The 23,166-nt window shown below is 39.5% G+C and overlaps 1 protein-coding gene across 6 annotated transcripts in view; it reads left to right on the top strand.

Annotated features, from left to right (window-relative positions):
• LOC140715301 (glypican-5-like) overlaps positions 1-23,166 on the top strand; it is an 864,157-nt gene that overhangs the window by 428,005 nt on the left and 412,986 nt on the right. For 5 of the 6 annotated variants that reach the window (XM_073027313.1, XM_073027280.1, XM_073027291.1 and 2 more), the window contains one exon: positions 15,331-15,499. In XM_073027313.1, coding sequence (XP_072883414.1) covers positions 15,331-15,499 — 169 coding nt within the window. Of the gene's footprint in view, positions 1-15,330; positions 15,500-19,612; positions 20,154-23,166 lie in introns of those variants that run through there. The other variant, XM_073027302.1, reaches the window with a different exon arrangement.

The following is a 23,166-nucleotide window of genomic DNA, read 5'->3' as shown; positions in this document are numbered from 1 at the left end:
GGAAAAAATGATTATGACTACCGGTATGTCCTGTATCTATGGCTCTCATAATTTCATGTACTTCTATCAGCTCTCCGCTCAGACCCATTGCTCCAGAGAAAATAATCCAAGTTTGTCTAACATCTCCCTATAACTAATACTCTCCAATACAAGCAATAGTTTCTGCACCACCTCTGCACCCTTCCTTCCATGTGGCAACCAGAAACGTGGTTTCTGACCAAGTAGGGCCTGACTAAACTCTCGGGAGACAGGAGACTGGAGTTACTGGAATCCAGAGCACCACACAAAGCAGTGGAGGAACTCATTTGGTCAGGCAGACCTTTGGACAGAAAATAGTCAAAGTTTTGGGTCAAGACCTTTCATCTGGACTGAAAGCAAGGGGAGAGAGAGCCCATAAAAAAGGTGGGCGACTTCTGGCAGGCGATAGATAGATCTAGGTGAGGGGTGAGAGGAAGATGAGGGAGAGGGGAAAGTGAGAAGGATGAGGAAATCTGGGATGAGATAAAGTGGAAGTAATGAAGGGCTGAAGATGATGGAATCTGATCGGAGGGAAAGGTGGAGCATAGATTAAAGGATACAGCAAGGAAGGAAACCCCTGGGAGGACATGTGGGTGATGGGCAATAGAAGAGGGTGGTAATGAGGGAAATGGGAAGGTAACAAGGGCTGGTGGATCAGGGGGAGAGAGAAAAGGAAGAAAAGGGACAGAAGGTGGAGAAGTTACCAGAAGTTAGTGAATTCAATATGCGTGCCAGCAGATTAGAGGAAGAACACCTCATAATCGACCTGGACAGTATCCTGTTTTGTACAAGTTTAAAGTGCTTTATATGAGCTTAACTAACTAAAACCAAACACATTATCCCATCAGAGCTGATGTAAAGTAAGAGCCAAAAACTGGGGCATTTTCTTGGGCTGGGAATTACCCTCAAATCCTATCTAGATAAAATGCACAGAGGATGTGACCAGTTAGAAAAGTAACCTTGTCCATTGCAAGTTTGCTCCATGGAAATTCCAAAAGATTAAATCGGTGTCAATATATCGAAGAACCCAATGAATAGGCCTAATGGTGCCAGGACCCACGATCTTTCTGAAAGCGTCCACAATATCTGGAAATGGAAGGGTGAGCAGACAGAGATCGGGGTACATTTTGATACCAATGACATAGGTAGAAAAAGAAAGGAAATCCTGAAAAAAGTATACACAGAGTTGAGAAGGAAGCAGAACCTCAAAGGTAATTGAGGAGGAAGTTGAGAAACAGGACCTCAAAAGGTAGTAATCTTGGAATTTTTGCTTGTGCCATGCAAGAGTAAGGATATGAATACAATGATGTGGCAGATAAATGCAAAGCTGAAGAATTAAGCGGGGGCAGGGATTCCGATTTCTGGAAAATCGGGACATCTTCTGGGGTAGATTGCACTTGAATCCAAGGGGGAACCAATATTCTTGTGGGCAATATTCTTGTTGAGAGTGCTGTAAACTAATATGGCAGGGGAATGGGAATCAGTATGATAGAGCTAAGGATGAGCCAGAAGGCTTATAAGTTGATGACGGGTGTTACATGAATGTAAGGACAAGCCAATGATTGGGTACAAATGCAGACAGAGAAAAGAGTTATTTATACTACAGAGACAAATTCAAACAGGCAAAGAATGCATGACTGAAGGCGTTGTACTTAAATGCGCATAGCATTTGGAATAAGCTGGACAAACTCATGGCGCAATTAGAGATTGGTCAGTTTGACCATTGTGAACATCACTGTGTTGTGGCTGAAAGGAGGCCATAATTGGGAGCTTAACATCAAAGGATGTACTTTGTATCAAAAGGACAGGCAGGAAGGCATAGGCAGTGGTTTCGCTCTGTTGGTAAGAGATGAAATTACATCTTTAGAAAGAGGTGATATGGGATCAGAGAATGTTGAATCTTTGTGTGATCACAAAACTGCAAGGGTGAAAAAACATTATGGAATCATATATAGGCCTCCAAATAGTAGCTAAGGTGTGGGGTGAGATTGCAAAAGGCATGTAATAAGTGTAATGTCACAATTGTCATGGGGGACTTCAATATGCAAGGAGATTGGGAAAATTAGGTTGGTGTCAGATCACAAGAGAGTAAATTTGTTGAATGTCTACAAGATGGCTTTTAAGAGCACTTGTACTTGAGCCTACTTGGGGAAAGGCCATCTTAAATTGGGTGTTGTGTAATAACCCAGATATTTTTGGAAAGCTTAATGCAAAGGAACTCTTAGGTGGCAGTGATCATAATATGATTGAATTCATACTGCGATTTGAGTGGGAGAAACACAATTCACATGTATCAGTATTGTAATGGGATAAGGGGAGTTACAGAGGCACAAGAGATGAGCTTGCCCAGGTAGATTGGAGGAGGATTCTGGTGGGGATGACAGCAGAGTGGAGATGATTGAAGTTTTTGGGAATAGTTTACGATGTGCAGGATTGATATTTCCCACAGAAGAAGTTCTCTAATGGCAGTGGTAGACAACCATGTCTAATACGGGAAGTTAAGGACTGCATAAAAGCTAAGGGAAGGGCATATAAGGTAGCAGGAGAGGGTGGGAAGTTGGATGATTTGGAAGCTTTTAAAATCCAACAAAAAGCAATGAAAAAAAGCTATGAGTGTCAGGGTTGTGGAGCAGAGACACAATCATAGACTAAGTACTGTGCACACTGTGCTAATTATTGAATAACAAATACAGAGGGGCAACAAAGTTGGCATCAAAGTTCAGGCAGAGATGAAAAAATCCAGAGAAATCCAAAAATCAGAATTAGGAAACAGGCAGAGTCAAAAAAAAACCAGAACAATCAAGATAAGCAGGCAGGGTCAATACTCAGAAGGCCAGAGTTTAGATACAAAGACTGAGGAAAACTCACTAGCACTATCTGACAACAAACAGGACTAAAATACACTGAGCAATAACCAGAGAGGCAGACAATAGGTGGAGCACAATGAGACACAGGTGGCAGCAATACAGGTAATAATGGGAAACAGGTGAGGGGCAGAGTAATCAGTGATACAGGGACCGGAGCAGAGCAGGGGCGGGGACAGGAACAGGGGGTAGGAAAACAAACGAGCACATAGCAATTCAAAAACACAGATTGATAGCTAGAGGGAGACTCACCAAGAGACAGAGTTCAACTGGAGGTACTGACAATAAGAAGGGAAAAGATGAAATCTGAGGGCAAACTACCCAATAATATAAAGCAGGACACTAAAAAGTTTTTCAGTTATATTAAGAGTAAAAAGAAGTTGAGAGTTGATATTGGACCACTGGAAAATGATGCTGGTGAGGTAGTAAAGAAATGGCAGATGAACTTAATGAGTACTTTGCATCAGTCTTCGCTACAGGAAAGATGCTGGCATGGATAGCAGAATGGCTGACAGGTAGGAGACAGTAAGTGGGAATAAAGGGGGATTTTCTGGTTGGCTGCCAGTGACTAGTGGTGTTCCTCAGGGGTCAGTATTGGGACCACTACATTCACATTGTTTGTCAATGATTTTAATGGTGGAATTGATGGCTTTGTGGCAAAGCTTGCAGATGATATGAAGATAGGTGGAGGGGGAGGTAGTGATGAGGAAGCAATCTGATTGCAGCAGCACTGAGACAAATTGGAAGAATGGGCAAAAATGTGGCAGATGGAATGCAGTGTCTGGAAATGTATGATAATGCATTTTGGTAAAAGGAACAACAATGCGGACTATTATATAAACGTGGAGAAGGTTCAAACATCAGAGGGGCAAAGGGACTTTGGAGTCCTTGTGCAAGACTCCCAGAAGGTTAATATACAGGTTGAGTCTGTGGTAAAGAAGGCAAATGCAATGTTGGCATCCATTTCAAGTGGAATAGAATATAAAAGCAAGGAGATAATGCTGAGGCTTTATAAGTCACTAGTCAGGCCGCACTTGGAGTATTGTCAACAGTTTTGGGCCCCATATCTCAGAAAGGAGGAGTTGTCATTAGAGAGAGTCCAGGGGAGGTTCACAAGGATAAATCTGGAAATGAAATTGTTAGCATATGAGGAGCATTTGACAACTTTGAGCCTGTACTCACTGGAATTTAGAGGAATGTGTGGGGACCTCATTGAAACCTTCTGAATGTTGAAAGGACTAGATAAAGTGGATATGGAGAGGATGTTTCCTTTGCTGGGGGTATCCAGAACTAGAAGGTACAGCTTCAAATCTGGGGGATACAGACAGACAGACTGACATACTTTATTGATCCCGAGGGAAATTGAGTTTTGTTACAGTCGCGCCAACCATAGAAATATAGCAATATAAAACCATAAATAATTAAATAATAATAAGTTAACCATGCCAAGTGGAAATAAGTCCAGGACCAGCCTATTGGCTCAGGGTGTCTGACACTCCGAGGGAGGAGTTGTAAAGTTTGATGGCCACAGGCAGGAATGACTTCCTATGACGCTCAGTGTTACATCTCAGTAGAATGAGTCTCTGGCTGAATGTACTCCTGTGCCTAACCAGTACATTATGGAGTTGATGGGAGTCATTGTCCAAGATGGCATGCAAGTTGGACAGCACCCTCTTTTCAAACACCACTGTCAAGAGAGTCCAGTTCCACCCCCATAACATCACTGGCCTTACAAATGATTTTGTTGATTCTGTTGGTGTCTGCTACCCTCAGCCTGCTGCCCCAGCACACAACAGCAAAGATGATAGCACTGGTCACCACAGCCTTGTAGAACATCCTCAGCATCGTCCGGCAGATGTTAAAGGACCTCAGTCTCATCAGGCAACAGATACGGCTCTGACCCTTCATGTAGACAGCCTCAGTGTTCTTTGACCAGTCCAGTTTATTGTCAATTCATATCCCCAGGTATTTGTAATCCTCCACCATGTCCACTCTGACCCCTTGGATGGAAACAGGGGTCACTGGTGCCTTAGCCCTCCTCAGGTCCACCACCAGCTCCTTAGTCTTTTTCACATTAAACTGCAGATGATATTCTGCTCACACCATGTGACAAAGTTTCCCACCGTAGCCCTGTACTCAGCCTCATCTCCCTTGCTGATGCATCCAACTATGGCAGAGTCATCAGAAAACTTCTGAAGATGACAAGACTCTGTGCAGTAGTTGAAGTCCGAGGTGTAGATGGTGAAGAGAAAGGGAGACAGGACAGTCCCCTGTGGAGCCCCAGTGCTGCTGACCACTCTGTCTGACACCCAGTGTTGCAAGTGCACGTACTGTGGTCTGCCAGTCAGGTAATCAATAATCCATGACACCAGGGAAGCATCCACCTGCATCACTGTCAGCTTCTCACCCAGCAGAGCAAGGTGGATGGTGTTGAACGCACTGGAGAAGTCAAAAAACATGACCCTCACAGTGCTCGCCGGCTTGTCCAGGTGGGCGTAGACACGGTTCAGCAGGTAGACGATGGCATCCTCAACTCCTAGTCGGGGCTGGTAGGCGAACTGGAGGGGGTCTAAGTGTGGCCTAACCATAGGCTGGAGCTTCTCTAGAACAAGTCTCTCCAGGGTCTTCATGATGTGGGAGGTCAATGCCACCGGTCTGTAGTCATTGGAGCCACTGGGGCGCAGTGTCTTCGGTACAGGGACGAGGCAGGACGTCTTCCACAGCACAGGAACCCTCTGGAGTCTCAGGCTCAGGTTGAAGACATGGTGAAGTACTCCACATGACCTTTCAGAACAGAGGTAAGGAGGATTTTTTTTAGCCAGAAAGTAGTGAATTCTGCCAGAGACTGTGGTGGAGGCCAAGTCCAGGAGTATTTTTAAAGTGGAAGTTGATAGTTTCCTGATTGGTCAAGGCATCAAAGGCAGGTGTATGGGGTTGAGTGGGATCCTGGATCAGCCATGATGGAGTAGTGGAGCAGACGATGGGCTGAAAGTCCTGATTCTGCTCCTATGTCTTGTGGTCTAACAACTTACCTTTGTACTTATGGATAGTGGGAGTAGTTTGTAAATTGCTGATTTTTTTCCTTATCCCTCCTCAAACTTGCAGTTTTCTAACACCTGTCTCTCTGCAGGAACTTTTATCCATGAGATGCTGCTGAGGGAAGCCACATGTAGTCTCAGTAAAGTTATGTGGAAATGAATCCAAATGGAGACAGAGAAATAACCTAGTCATGGGATCATTGAAGGATGCTAAGTTCACAAATATGTTGCAGAGGAGAATCAAATTTCATTAAAAACAGTTTTTCATTTTTGATGTTAGCTTCAGTATTATCAGTTCAACATTTACAAGGCAGGGGGACATCCTGTTACCTCACTACCTCACCAGATGGTCTGTGGTGGCCCCAGAACGGAAGATCATATGTGAGAAATATAGTGCATTATTAGACCCTATGGAGATAAGTGATCCTGCAGCAACAGATTAAGTTAAATCTTTGGAGTCCAGCCTCATCTAATTATTAATGAGGATAGATAATTAAGCTCCTTGGAGAAATTGTGACAGTGTGACATGAAATACCCCAAATAAAAACGGAATTACTGGGATTGTAAAAGATGTAACGGAGGGAAACATAATTTGCTCCTGAAAATTGCGGCTGGTCTAGGCGAACAGTGGAAAATCAAGGAGTAGGGAAGTGAGGAATATTGATGGGAATGTGAACAAGAATGGATTGCATGAAAAAATAGAGGGGAGTGCGACTGATGTGATTACTCTTAGAACTTGCATTAACTTGATGGGCCACATTGTCTCTAACTTGTTAAAACAGTGTAATAATTTTAGCTCAGGATCAACTGTTTTCAAGGTAGTAAGAAAAATTATCAACTATTGTTCTACAAAATACATCAACAAGTTTCTCTAATTTAAAGTTTTCTCTACGAGTGAACAAGTTGCAATTTTGTCTACATTCAGTCTGAATATATTGTTTTGCAGGTACCAGCTAGAATGTACTTATGCAGCTGATTTTTAATTCAATACATAAGATAGTTTATCCAGAGTGTTGCTAAGTTGGCCTCACAGTTATCTCTGCAAATGTTGAAAGCACACACGTAATCAAATAATCAATGCAAGCTCACCAATATGAAATATTTAAGTAATAAAGTTTGTTATATTTAATGCGCCAAAAAATATACTCAGCGGACACTTTATTAGGTACACCCGCAAACATCTTAATGTGGCTTCCTTCAGCATCATCTCATGGATAAAAGCTCCTGTGGAGGCATAGGCATTAGAAAACTGCAAGTTTAAGGAGGGGTAAGGAAGAAAATCAACAATTAATGAACTAATCTCACTATCCATATGTCCAAAGGTAAGCTGTTTAAGACCATTAGACATAGGAGAAGAATCAGACAATTCAGCCCATTGAGTCTGCTCCACCATTCCAGTTACAGGCTTCCCCCGCTATTCGAAGGTGGAGCGTTCCTATGAAATGGTTCGTAAGCCGGAATGTCGTAAAGTGAAGAAGCAATTACCATTTATTTTTATGGGAAAAATTTGTGAGCGTTCGCAGACCCAAAAAATAACCTACCAAATCACGGCAAATAACACATAAAACCTAAAATAACAGTAATATATAGTAAAAGCAGGAATGATCTGATAAATACACACCCTATATAAAGTAGGAATACTTTTCTGCAATTATTGCAGCACTGGCCACCACAGCGAAAATCTCACGCAAGCGCCCTCGACAGAAACACACGGCGCAAGTGCTCTAGCAGAAGCACTCTTTACAGTAACCTTTAAACTATGAAGCTGCCAAATCATACCAAATAACACATAAAAATACTATATAAAGCAGATAATACTATATAAAGCCTATATAAAGCAGAAATCATATACGTCCAGTGTAGTTTCACTTACCGGAATCAGGAAGACAGTGAGCACACTGATGATGGTGCGTTAGGCTGAGTCGTCGGAGGTTGAGGTGGTGGGAGGTAGAGGAGACTGGGGTGTCACCTCATCATCGTCTGTTTCCATCAGGGCAGGCAGGTCACTAACGTCTTCTATGTCTGCCTGCCTCGATGTTGAAGATTGAGGTTCATCGTCTGCTGTGGCTGATGTGGAAGGCTTGAAAAATGACAGTATGCTTGACTGCTTAGCCTCGCGCATTTTTCTATCACACAGTTCTTTGTAAGCACTCAAACCATCCCGCAAATATACCCTAAACCTAAGTACCCTTTCAGAATTAAAGTCACGCTTTTCTACAATCATTGCAGCGTTGTCAATCGCAGCAAAAATCTCACGCAGTTGCTTCACGTTCAGTTCCTGGACGACTTCACTTTCGGGCTGTTTGCTACTGCGTTTGGCTTCAATTGTTATCCTTTCCTCTTCATCAGCTCTTCATCTGTCAGTTCTTGGTCATGGGATGCCAAAACCTCTTCAACATTGTCTTCCTCAACTTCCACAAACCCTTAGCCAAACTCACTATATACTTACTTCGTTCACCACGATCAAAATACTTTATTATGTCTAGTTTTACACTAAGTGGAACACCCTTATGCGCTCTTTTAGGCTTTTCCGAAACCTTAGAACTCATCACTAATGCTCAGAGGCACGTGTTTAAGCAATGCCGGCTAGAATGCAGTTCCGGGGGAGGAGCCTGGCTGCTCGGCGTGTGTGCTGCCTTTTTTCCTAACAGTGAAAACACCTTCTGTTAGCGAAAACAGGTAACTAATGTAGGTCTTTTGTAACAGCAAGGTGTTGTAAAGCGAACGTTTGAAAAACGGGGGACATCAGTACTCAAATAACCATGTGTTACAACAGTGATGTGCTGAAGCACATCTCTGAACCCACAATTTGAACATTGAAGCAAATGGGCTAGAGCAGCAGAAGACCATGGACATACACCCAGTAGTTACTGAGTGTATATTTCAATAGTAGGGTTTTGTATATGTTCAGTATACCTTAGTTGCTCTCACCTTCAATGATGATGGTCTCATGCTCATAGTTATGAGTTTTAAACCATAGTTTATTCTATCCTGCTGAGCAATTTGGATTGGCAGGTTGGATTTGGAATTGTTGATGAAATAAGATAAAATGTGCACTTCTGTCACATTGCCCAGTCAAGAACTACAGGAAACTTATCATTTACAATTGCTAGTTATGTGGTAGCAAAAGAAGCTCTTAATAACATGACGTATTTGTGTTCTGTGAAGCAAGCTTTATCCTTTCCTTCATAAGTCATTGTGTGTTATGTGTACTACTGTGCTTTACACCATGGTTTCTGTATACTTTATATGATTATATATGTTGTGTACATGTATATAGTTAAATGACAATAAAATTGACCTGAAATAAACAAATAATACTGAGGCACTATCCAAAATGTAATTCTTGAAGGATACACACCAAAGAAAAGGATGTTAAACTATCTGGTACTTGGAATAGCAAAATCATTGTTATTTTGGGGAGCAGAGAGGTTGATGTAGAAATACTATTATGAATAGGATCAGAAGAAAAAATGACCAGCATCTTCAAGATAGGATAATGGAGAGTGATGGATTATCTTTTATTTGTGTGCATTGATTTTACCTCACAAGTTTTAAGAAAACATCAGTATAATCAAAGCTGAAGCAATCTCATCATTGAATATTCTCTTTGCCAATCTAGATGATCATTCCTTTCAACCATTCCATTCCATTCAACTGTAGTTCTATGTGTTTTATATACAAAGTGCACTGAACTTATACACCATCTACATAGACACCACTTCCTAAATCTGTGACCACGTCTATCAGAAGGTTAAGGCAGTGTGGGCTTGGTAATGCCAGTAATTTCTTCTCCAAGTTGCACACGGTTCCGAACTGAAAATTTGTTGTTCTCCTTTCACCATCATTGGTCAAATCTTGAAAGGTTTCTTAGTTTAATGCATTATAAAAGCACATTAATTACAGGGACTGTATCTATTCAAGAAAGTCACCTACTAATCAAACAATTTAATTTCATTCTCCATCTTAATTAGGTTATGTAAACACATAGCCTTAATCACTCATAACCCATCTGACTGACAACCAAGTGTTTACCAGCTGTTTTCCACCAGAGGAGAGTGGATAGATGTGAGAATGATGGTTATGAGAGTGGACATAGAAGTAGGAGCTAAAAGACATATCTACCTCTAATACAACACCACCCCTGCTCTGCCTTACACAGTAACACTACTGACTTACTCACTTTCTGAACCTCAGCTCTCCTGAGAACGTTGCTTTGTAGACTGCTTTGATCTAATTGGAACTTGCAAAGTTGGAGGTCGCGGCCTGACATATTGTCAGTTTTAATGCACTTAAATGCTACATGCTCATTAATCTACACACTTTCAAGAATTAAGAATATACCTGATAATATTTTGGTATAAGAATAATTTTTCACGCACCCTGCAATTATTTTTGGAAATGTTACACTTGAGTTGCTATTTAAATGAACAAATAGAGCAAGTAGTCCAGATCAGAATTGTGTTGGGATGTCCAATAAGACCTTTAGACAGACACTGAAATAGGAAAGGCGAGAAAGATATGGTCCTAAAGTAAGCAACTAGGATTAATGCAGTGGCAGAAGGGTCAGCATTTGAGTGATGGGCCAAAGTTCCTGCTTCTGTGCTATTCGATTATGAGGCTGTAAGTTTCTTAGTCCTTATTTTAATGGATTTCAAATTAGGCTGGCAATTTAATGTGAGCGGCAACTTCCATTGCTATCACCCACCACACCTAACTTCTGCTATAGTAGGCCAAGGCACTATTGACTCCTGAGTTAATTTTAATTTTAACTCCTGAGAATTTTATGGTTGGAAATGAGAAGCATGGGCAGAGAAGGTCCAGTGGGTGCCAAAGGAGCCCTTCTTTTCCCATGACAGCAGTAAATTTAAAAATACAGTTAAGAAACTCAACTCTTGGCCTGTTTCCAGCTGTAGATCGCCTTTCCATTGTCTGCATCTAGTGACAAAGCCTCATGGTTTCTGCACTTCAGCCCACCAGATAAATTACAGCTTGGACCAAATGAATAATGGGACCATAAAATGCATTTTTAAAGAATGCGGTGTTTGTAGCCAAGAGTCATTGCTGTCTTCTCAGAGGAACTGATTAAACTATTGTCAGCAGCATCAGCACAGCACATGTAGGAAGTTACCTAACACATTTTAACTGTCTTCCCCCCCCCCCCCCAACATCAGCATTGCATTTCCACCAGATGAACACTTTTACCATCTCCCTGACCCGACATACATTTTTTTGGAATAAACTAAACTGATACTTACAAGATGTGTTAAATTAATGTTAACATAAACAGCCCAGTACTGATGTATGGAAGATTGAAAATAATGTCTGTTAGCTTTCAGGCACTTACAATTTATTTAAGACTTAGTGAAATACTTCCTATAGATTTTGTTGCGAGATATGTGCCTATTAGTTGATTTTGTTTTGATTGGCTCGCCATGATATAAATTGTTTTCAGTCTGAATGATGACATTATTCAGCAGTTTCTAAAACTTATAAGCTTATTAAACTGCAAAAGGGTTTATGAAAGGAAAATTGGAAGAGCTAAATATACATTGGACATTAATAATTTTGTTTATATATGCAGAAACTTCTCTCTCCTATAAAAACTTAAAATATTTTAATAATTACATGCACACAAAAAGCATTAAATGTAGATAAGTGTGAGGTATTGCACTTTGCAAGGACCAACCACTGTAGGTCTTACATAATGAGCAGTAGGGCACTGAGGAGTGCAGTAGAACAGAGGGATCTGGGAATACAGGTCCATGATTCCTTGAAAGTGGTGCCACAGGTAGATAGAGTCATAAAGAAAGCTTTTGGCACATCGGTGATCATAAAACAACATATTGAGTACAGGAGTTGGGATGTTATGGTGAAATTGTATAGGATGTTGGTGAGGCCTAATTTGGAGTACTGTATTGTCTCCGGCTTTGGTCACCTACCTACAGAAAAGATGTAAGTAAGATGGAGAAAATTTACCAGGATGTTGCCAGGACTTGAGGACCTGAGTTATAGGGAAAGATTGAATAGGTTAGGACTTTATCTATAAGAACGTAGAAGATTGAGGGAAGATTTTGATAGAGATATACAAAATTATGAGGAGCATAGATAGGGTAAATGCAAGCAGACTTTTTCCACTGAGGTTGGGTGAAACTGCAACTAGAGCTCAGGGGTTAAGGTTGAAAGGTAAAATGTTTAAGGGAAATATGAGGGGAAACTTCTTCACTCAGAGGGTGGTGAGAGTATGGAATGAGCTGCCTGCTAAAGTGGTGGATGCAGGTTTGTATTCTACATATAAGAGACATTTGGATAGGTATATGGACGGGAGGGGTATGGTGGGTTATGGTCTGGGTGCAGGCGATGAGACGAGGTAGATTAATGGTTCAGCACAGACTAGGTGGGCTGAACAGCCTGTTTCTTTGCTATCGTGTTCCATAATTCTATGAGTGGGAAACAATTAACTGAGAAATTTGTGCGAAGATTTGCTTTTCATTCTTTATCTAAAATTAAGTTCATATATATATATGAACAGTTATAGAATTTGACAAGCAGATTAACTCTTCAAATTTTATGGAATTCAGCACTTCCAATATAATAGATAGTTTTATCAGTGATCTTCTGTATTGTTTTCACATTAATATCAACAACTGCATCCCCTTTTGTTTGTTTTTGAAGTTGAGATGACTTTGCTGGTAAAAATGTCATTGGTTTTTGCCCAAGTTTTGGACGTGCAACAACTTTGATTGGAATATTTGTGTTAGTAGTGTGCAGAAATGTAACTCCCACTGAACTGATAAGCATGCCCCTATATCGACATAAAACATACTTAAAGATGTTATTTTGGGAAATTGGTTTCTCGAATATTCTTGCTTGTTCAATTACACAGAGACAGAGACCTCTGGAATGAGCGTGAATCAGTAATATTTGAAAAGGATTCCTGCCTCAATCTTAGTCACTTTGGGCTGTTTCTGTGTTTATTTGGAACCTCATTAAAGTTGTTTTGAGTTTATTAAGCCTTTGATGCTAAAGGTACCAGAGAGTGACATTTGGTTGTTTCTGTCATTTCACTGATCAGGAGTACTGGCAAACTCTGGACTATTTTGAGAATGCTCTACCAAGAGGAACAGCATAGGCTCATTAAAAAAGATCGAAGGAGGAATGTTTTCTTTCCCCTCATCAAAAATGTAGATTTGTCCTTGATTTTTACAGGAAGCACACAATGTGTGTATTTGTGATGTACTCGGGATCAAAATTTGGTCCTAAAAGCGATGAAAGGGTAAAAACTTGCTATTCCCCCCTCACCCTGTGATGCATAACATCTGAGAAATAGTGAATAAAGAGTAACGTGAAGCGGCAGCGTGGGAGGAAACTGAAGTACCCGGAGGGAACTCTTACGCTCATGAGAAGGACTTACGAACCTTTTACAGACAGAGTCGGAATTGAATTATGAACTCTGACACCCTGAGCTACGCTATAGTGGCGCCCCACTTTCAGAGTTTCAAAGTTCAGGAACTTTGAAATACAGGACAAAAACTTCTGGTATAAGTCCCTAAAGATTATCAAGAAATTACAAGTGTTGCAAAAGATCTATTAGCATCATTTCAGAATCAGGTTTAATATCATCGGCGTATGTTGTGAAATTTGTCAACTTAGCGGCAGCAGTCCAATGCAATACATGATAATATAGAAAAATAAGTAATAAATTAGTAAATCAATTACAGTAAGTATATATGTATAATTAAATAGATTAAAAATTGTGCAAAAACAGAAATAATCTAAAGAAAGGTGAGGTAGTGTTCATGGGTTCAATATCCATTTAGGAATCAGATGGCAGAGAGGATGTAGTGGGTCCTCAATCACTGAGTGTCTGCCTTCAGTCTTTACCTCCTTCCTGACGGTAGCAGTGAGAAGAGGGCATGTACACATACACAGTAACCCCCAAGCAGTACATTAGTTATACCTCCATTGATTATTAATAGAATCTAATACCATGTAGCAATCCTGGCTTTCCATGAGAGAGACAGGAAAAAAAGCAGAAATGTGAGTGTGTATTTTATTCTTAATTGCTGTGCTGGGTAGCGAAGGCTGCAATTCAAGGAAGAGCTGGAGGAAGAAGCCAGGACTCATACCCTAGATTATGAGCAGTGGAGAAATGAAAAGCTTTGTACATTCTTGTCTTTCTCAGTCTATTATTGTAAGATTTGTCACACTGTGACCATGACCTAGGACAATAATATTTGTCAATCTGGGTGATTTCTCTCTAGACTGCTGGACATGGTATGTTAGAATGCTTTTTTTCCTCTGGTTGTTAAGATGACTTTTCCTCTTTTCGTTGACTGCATATAAAAAAAAATCTCTAGCAATCTTTTAGGTAAAAGGGCTTTCCTTTGACATTTTGATAGTTTTTTTAATTGAAGTTCAGTTGTAAAAGCTTTGAGTTAAGAGGTACAGTCACTTTAAATTGTTCTGGAAGATTCAACAGTGTGAATGGAACACTTCTTTATAGGATTTAAAGAAGATTTTGGAGTTGGAGATACCAGAGCCTGAATTTGTTATTACCTGCAAACTCCCCAAAACCCACTCAGAGTAAAACTAGGTCAAACCCCTAAAACTGTTGAGCGGTGCCAGGAGAAATCAATTGATGATTAATAATAGAACAGGGTATGTAATTTGATAGCCATAATTGGAAGTTGTATTTCTGAGGATGGGTACAAACTTACAGTTAAAATTTGATCAGGAGATTAATTTTACAAAAGATTTACTGAGGTAGTATGGAGGAGAATATAGCGAAGCATAATATTTCTGTCTTAAACTAGCTCATGTTCAAAATGCTGCAAAATTCTCCTTTTCATGTTTACTAAGTAATTCGGTTAATATTTATACACATACTCTTATAATATTGATAAATTTCCAAAGACAAGATTGATGTAATATAAACGAATAAATTTTAATAATGATTACAATTTTAAATGGTTCCTTCCAGAAATTGAATTGAATGGCACATTACAGTGCTGTCACAATTATCTTGATTTAAAAATGTTTTACAATTGATTGGCAATCTTTAATGTCACATTACATTAACTTAAATTTGCCAATATTTCTTGATTTCAATGAACTCTTTCATATTGTATTAATGTAATTATGTACCATGTAATGACACCACCAATATTTCTCTGAGATTCAGTAATCTTGAATTTCTGTTTTAAATTGAAGCCAAAATGCTTGAAATTCACAAATTCATTTGATAAATTTTGTTAGTTGCACATCATTTTTTAATAGTTTTTGATAGTCTTTTGATTGCCATTTTCTTTTTAATGTTGCCCCCACCCTTTGCATTTTCTTTGAAAATTTTTGAAGTTGTCATATCTTTCAAAGTATCCATCTACTACTTGCAGCTTTTCACTTTGCAGCTGTTACAAGGAAAGGTGACCTCCAAATACGAACAGTGGCGACGGGCAGGAAAGGGCAGTGGTCAGATGGATAGTGATGATGTCGAGTTCAGTGGAGACTGTGATGATGAGGATGGCTGCATCGGCTCAGGAAATGGAGCAGTAAGAACAGCTTTCAAACCCTCTGAACGTGAGTTTTCAATAATGACAAACTTTTCTTTAGCAAAATAAATGCCGTTTAAAAATAAGCTTGCAGGAGAACTATGAATTGTTCACGCTTTTATCTTCTTCTAAGATACCAAAAACAACTTGCAGTGAAGTACTAATTTTTAAATCAACATGATTTGTACAGGTGGTTTTAACAAGGAAGTGTTCGCTGATTTATAAAGGGAGTTTCATGGTTGCGAAAATTGCAAATAAGAAGCTACTTCTGAACATTATTTTGATTCATGAACCTACCTAAAGTGGTAATTAAATGATTTCTTACCTGTTTTTGTATGCATTGCAGTTCAAGTTTAATGAAAATATTTGAAAGCTGGACCTCATGTAGGTTTTTTATGAAGTCTAAGTATTTTTTTCTTCACCTCTTTGCATCTGGTAGCAGTGAGTAGTCCTAGACATATCTCTAACTGACCACTGACCTCCCCACCCCTGAATTCCTTCCCCCACCACTGGCTCTGATTCCATATCCTTGGCAAGAATGCTTAACCCAGTGAGCTGCTCTGAAATCAAACCCATCCCTACGTCCTCTGACTGCTCCGCAGAGTGAAAAACAGGCTGTAATTAAGCCTTGAGTGGTCATTTCTGAGGTCTGACCCACAGAACAACTTGATGGCCTGATGACAGCTTGCTAATGGTGAGAGACATTTAGACCATTCCAAATAGATTATTGTAGTTCAGAAAAAGATTAAGAAAGCATGTGTAATTAAAATTACGGTGGTTGTTACTAAATATGCTAATGATAAAATATATCAAGTAGAACCCTTACCTTTATCAGTTTAATCAGGTCTGGTGATCCCATTAAAATCAGTTGTGTGCTTGTTTTCACACCCTGTGGTGAGTCTAAAGACTGAACTGTGCATTTATCTAGACTCCAACACCTTTCTGACTTCCACATTCCATCAGAGGTCAGGACAAGCCAACCCACAAGCAGAATGTGGCCACTGGTTCTCTTTGGAGCACAATCTAGCCCATGATTCTGGATAAACGGAAACTTCATTTATTACTATTCTTGCTAATTACTTAATTGAATGTGTGTTTTAAGGTAAGCTAATTTCAAATGAAAATAGGACAACTTAGTAGAACACTGCCAGAAGACAAACAAGAAAGTTAATCTTGTTGGCCCTTTAAAGGATGATATTTAAAACCAAGACCCCATTCTGTGCTGGAAACTGACATCTAAAATGAGCTGTTAGTAAAAGGAGTACTAAGCAAGGAATTATGATGAAGAAAACTTGAAAATAAGATTATTAAAGTGTGATTTTGTAAGACCTAAAATCTGCAAGCATTGAAGCCAAATGTTTGTTTTAAAACATCTGTCTAGTTTTCAATTTATTTTCATATTTGATTGATCTCCTTTTTAAAATATTGTGGTGCTGTGTTTCCCATGTAATATGCAGCAACAGTAATTCACCCGTCTTCTCACTCCAGTGATCCAGCTGTAAATTAATGATCATGAGCTAAAGTTCCACTTGCAGAAGCATTGATTTTATCATGGATTACATGAAGCGAGTTACAAATGATTGTTGTATTGTTTTACTCTACAATATATTGAATTCATTTGCCACTAATCTTTCTATCACATCAGAATTTGGAGTTCTTAAATGTGGATGCAGAGGTAAGTCATGGAGGATTGTGGACAAGATTATTAATTGCTTTAGTCAAAAAGGGCAATGTTCAGCCATGTTCTACATGAAAATAAATGGTCCTGCAATAATGTTATCAAAACGTGTACATGGAAGTTCACTTAATATATTCAGCAGCTTATGATTAAAAGTAAATGAAAAGCAAAAGTCCAAAAACTTTCTCACAGCAACTGGTGACACTTTTAAAATCTGACTGTGTTAAATTTAAATCATAAAGACATTGTCTTCTGATATTATTTGATGTTGAATAGGCTATGGATATCTCAGCTTATATTGGTTTTGATTATGGACCCTACCTGTAAGTTAATTTGAAAGACCCAGTATTTTTGTTTGGAACACTCCAATAGGCTCCAGGAGTTAACACATCTGCAATGGACAACCCAGAAGAAGAATAATAAGGAAATGTTTTTCTTTAAATGTGTATTTTTAATTTACTTTGAACACATTTATTTGCTACCAAGGTATCGAAGTTAGAAGGAAACCTTACTTGACTTCTGGAACAGCAGGAATCAAGTGGTTGTATGATGCAACCTTGAAAAATATAATGCTCATTGTAATCACTGTGGATTCAGAAATAATTTTCTACTTGACACATAATTATTGTCAGATTGTCTGATTCTGGAACAATACTTTATGTACAAATTTCAGGAACAATTTGAGCACTTCATCTCAACAAGTTGGATCAACAAGGTTTACAAACATTTTAAAATTAATCTTTAGGTTTGTTGTGAGTGGTTGAATTTTAACTTACTAGATGATTACATAGAATTATACAGTATAGAAAGACAGTATTGTTCAATATTGGCTATGGCCATTATTACATTCTCAGTGAGTCTTCTTGCATCTTACTTCACATCCCTTTAACTTAGCATATTTAATCATACCTTACGGATATGTATCTGGCTTTCTTTTGCAGGCAAACTTGCTGGTTGTTTCAAAGTTCCACATGGTGCCAAATTCAAATAATCACTTTTGAACTTCATTTGGATTTGTTGGTAACCATATATATTTATTTTCTTTAATTTTGATATCTCCCAAAGGTATTAATTTTTCTACAACTTCATCAGACCTTGATTAGGTCACCTTCTCTTGAGAGAACACCTCACTCTGTTAATTTCCACTCTGCTTTGTGTCAGACTGAGCAAGTCTATATGTTAGGACTTCGTTTCGCCGATGTTGGGCATTAAACTTGTGCAGTCAACAGGCTTCTTGTATTTCTAGAAGTTTACAGTAGCCAACATGCCATCTGAAATGTAACAGTCCAATCTCAAAAATGATCATATCTACCAGGGGAAAAACAAAGCCTGAAGATCTCCCCTGCTCATGCATGTGCACGTGTGTCTGTGATCCATCCCTTGGTCAGAAATGCCTTTGTTCTCATATTAGAGTAAGTGGGAAATAGTTGTGACTCAAGGGAAGCAGTAGGTATTGCTTCACTGTTCAGTGTGATCATAGCAGTTATACTGTACATTCCAACTCCAACCATCATACCACTATATATCCTTCAACATTATACATTTACCACTTCTATTAATTGAGTTAGTATTTATTCTTTTCATGTATACTCTACATGCATAAATATTCCCAGTATTTTTCTTGAATGGACTGGCTTTTCCTTTATGATTTCTTTTTTGAACATACTAAGCTAAAGGAAAAGCTTCTGTTTATTCTCCACTTGCTTTCAAAATTCTGAAAAAAACCTAATCTCATATATTGTAAGAATGGTTCTTAAGCAAGCCGGTGAATTTGAAAGTCATGCTGGAGTCAAAATATGCACGCTTGAGTACAGTTGAAATCGTCTGGGAGATTTTACCCTGGAGATCACAAATGAAAATTTCATTGAAAAGCTGGTCACCAATTTTCACAAGTCTTTAAGATACCCAGGAATATTCTGATAGTGATTTTTGTTTATAAGTGAAGCTGTGCAAAACGATTTCTACACCTAGGGTAGAAGACAGGACAAACAAAATGAAGCTTCGGGCAGCAACAGCCAGGAATGACCATGAGACTGGCACTAAAGAGCACTGCATACATTTCAGAGTTCTGTCTATGTTAACTTACAGATAGTTAACATTTTACATTGATAGCCTTTCAAGTCTTGTATGGAATGTAAAATGTCTTCCTCTTTCCACAGGTGTTGCCTGACTTGCTGATATTTCTTGCATTTTCAATTGTTATTATCCAGGGTGTAGTATTCAGATGTGTACACACTGTTCCTTACTGCCAGTTTCAGGCTGAAGCTCCTTGAAGATCACCCAAGCTTCATTTTCAAGAAGAAATGGGTCATTTGTGGTTTTCTCAGTCCATAAGAACAGACAGAGCCATAATGGAAATTGCTGAATTGCAGGCTTTCCCAAAGTTTACAAAATTCAAAGTAAATTTATTATCAAAATACATACAGGTTACCATATACTAGTTTGAGATTTATTTTCTTGCAGGCATTTACAGAAAAAAAATGAAGTACAATAACATTTACAAGAAACTATATGTAAGGAAAGACTGACAAATAACCAATGTGCAGAAGAAGACAAACTGCAAATAAAATATAATACTGAGAACATGAGTTCCTGAAAATGAGTCTGTAGGTTAAAGAATCAGTTCAGAGTCATGGCAATTGAAGTCATTCATGCTGATTCAGGAGCCTGACGGTTGTAGGGTAACAACTGTTCCTGAACCTGGTTGTGTTGGCTTCTGTACAACCTGCTTAATGGAAGTGGTGAGAAGAAGGCACGGCCTGGATGGTGGGGGTCTTTTATGATGGGTGCTGCTTTCTTGTAACCGTGCTGTATGTAAATGTACTCAGTGGTGTGGAGGGATTTGCCTGTGATGGACTGGGCTGTGACCACCAATGATGTCATACAGACTTGCTGCCAGAAATACCATTAATGCTTTTTCATTATTTAGTTCCCACCGTGAACATCCCAAACGTCATCATTGATCTGAAACTCAAATGTAATCACCATATAAATACTGTGGCTATGGTACTAAACCCAAGTCCAGGTTTCCTGAAGTTGTTGATGATGGGATGTTATGTTGAAGTTACATAAAATGTTGGCAAGGCCAAACGTGGAGTATTGTGTGCAGTGCTGATCCCTCCTTGCAGGAAAGATATCAATAAGACTGAAAGAGCACAGAGAAAATTTACAAGGTTATTGCCAGGACTTGAGGATCTGAGTCATAGTATAGGTTGAAAAGGTTATGACTTTATCCTGTGGAGCATAGGAGAATGAGGGGAGATTTGATCGGGGAATACAAAATTATGAAGCATATTGATAGGATAAATGTAAGCAGGTTTTTTCCACTGAGGTTGGGTGAGATTAGAACTTGAGTCCATTGGGTTAAGAGTGAACGGTGAAGTGTTTAAGGGGAACATGAAGGGCAGCTTCTACACTGGGAGGATGGTGAGCGTGTGGATGTGGGTTCAATTTCAGCATTTTAGAGAAATCCGGATGAGTTCATGGATAGAAGAGGTGTGAATAGCTATGGTCCAGGTGCAAGTCATTGGGACGAGACAAAAAAATAGTTAAGCATGGATTAAAGGGGTTGAGAGGCCTGTTTCTGTGCTGTAGTGCACAATGACTCTATCACCATGGCCTCCTGGCTCCTCAAGGCCTTTCCATTATCTACAAATGTGTCAGGACTGTTCAGGAGTACTCCTTGCATACTGGCATCAGTGTAGTTCAAACCAATTTCAAGCAGGCAGACTGTATCCCAGACAAAGTATCCTATTTTGTTGACACCCTATCTACCATCCCAAACCTTTGCTGCAGTGTGGACTGTCTGTAAAAATGCACTCCAGTACTCATCTGGCAACTCTGACAGTGTTTTCCAAACCTATAACCTTTCCCACCAAGAACGCTAAGGGCAGCAGCCACAGGAAACATCAATAGCTACAGGACACCTTTGCAATCTCACACCGTCCTGAAATTGGGAATGTATCATAGAGTCTAAGTTCAGAAACATCTTCCTGAATAGAACCTTGGAGTACCTTCAGCAGAATGACTTCTAAACCGCTGCATTTTAAGATGGCTCAGCTCCACTTCTCAGGGTCAATTAGAGATGGGCAATAAATAATGACCTCAGCAGTGATGCCCAGGTATTGAAAACGAATAATTAAACTAAAGGTCTGGGGATCTTCAGTGAAGCCGTTTTAAATAGCAGACTTTCTGCTTGTAGTTTCTTCACTACAGTGGCCAGGATCCCCTGGTCCACTAGGAGCACACGTCCATCTTCTCTCATCTCTGCATAGTCCATTTTCAGTATCCGTTCATTTATTGGCAACATTCCCTTAGCAGAGTGGCGCACGCTTTGTGCCATGTCTTTTTATATCTTGGCGGTAAAGATTTTACCAGTAAGGCCAAATCGTGGCTGTCAGAAAAATTTGATATAATCAATAGAGGATGCCGCGTTGAGATTAGCAGCATCTTTATGGGACCTCATGAAGCAGCGTTCATGGTGATTCTCAATGATGTTTGGTCACTGCTGAAAGATAATAAATCAAATTTTAGACTTTTGTTCTCTGGTCAATACTCAAAAGTCCTCATTCTATTGGCTTTTGGCTGTCCGTATTATTTTGTGAATGGTTTTACATCAGCTGTCAAATTACCTTCTCTAATATTTTTTCCACTATTTACAAAATACTTGGAGTTATCCTTTTGTTGTACATAATGGATGTCCTCACTCTATCTGTAAAAGCCTTGGAAGCTTAATCATAGCAACCTAACCAACAAAGTGTACAACATTTTGACAGCTTTTATAATTATATTCAATAATTATGATGTGCTAAATAGATAAACAGTTGTAAAGCTGTGCATCTCAAATATACGAAATGCTTTACTCTGAAGGTAAATGTATATTCACCAACTCCCTCTGCTACACTATAGATTTCTGTTTAGATATTCAATTATTCAATTCATTTCTCCTGGTATTTTTTTTAGAGAAAATACACAGCTCATAAATTCCAGGCATTTTTCCCTTTTGATTCAGCAGTTTTCTGTATACTGTTTGGTGCCTAGTGCCTCGAAATCTATTCCAACAACATGTAATCTGTACAGCTGAATGCCTTGCAGAATTGGATGGTAAAAAAATATTTGTCAAACATACTTTCCAAATCAAGCTAAAAAAAACTGAGCAAAACAGAAAACAAGAAGATAGTTCATCAGCTTCTGCTTGTGAACTCTGTACTGGGTAGGACCAGAGATCCAAAATGCCAAAGGAGAAAGAGAACTTCTGAATGTGGTTTAACTGCATAACCTAAATAAATTACAAATATAGCAACAACTTAAGGAAACTCATTTGATAATCTTGTGACTGTCAGTAGATAAAATTTTAAACAGGAAAATCAATAAACACAAGGGATTTTGCAGATGCTGGAAATCCAGAGCAGCACACATATGGAATGAATAAACAGATAGAATAAACACATCTATGGAAATGAATAAACCCATTGACCTTCCGGGCCCAAACCCTTCTTCAGCACTGGAAAGTTTGGGAGAAGACGCCAGAATAAAAAGGTGTGGGGGAAGGAGATTGAGCATAGCTGGAAGGCGGTAAGTGAAGTCAGGAGAGTGGGAAAGTTAACGAGCTAGAGAGGAAGGAATCTGTTAGGAGAGGAGAGTGGAACATTGGAGAAAGGCAGGAAGGAGGGGCACCGGGAGAGGTGAGGAGAAGAGGTAAGAAGCCCAAGTGGGGAATAGAGGAAGAGGGAAGGGGGAGGGAAAAAACCCGGGAAGGAGAAATCAATGTTCACACCATCAAGTTGGAGGCTACCCAGACCGAATATGAGGTGTTGCTCCTCCACCCTGAGAATGGCCTCATGTGGCAAAAGAGGAGGCCATGGAATGACAGGTCAGAATGGGAATGGGGATAGGAATTAAAATGGTTGGCTACCGGGAAATTCAATTTTTGCCAGATGGAGTGGAAGTGCTCGACAAAGTGGTCCCCCAATGTCAGGTCTCACCAATGTAGAGGAAGCCACATTGGGATCAACGGA

Source organism: Hemitrygon akajei, chromosome 2 (genome assembly GCF_048418815.1).
Source record: "Hemitrygon akajei chromosome 2, sHemAka1.3, whole genome shotgun sequence".
Classification (NCBI taxonomy): Eukaryota; Metazoa; Chordata; class Chondrichthyes; order Myliobatiformes; family Dasyatidae; genus Hemitrygon; species Hemitrygon akajei.
Note: the sequence above shows the minus strand (reverse complement) of the source record. Positions and strands in the feature narration are given on the sequence as shown.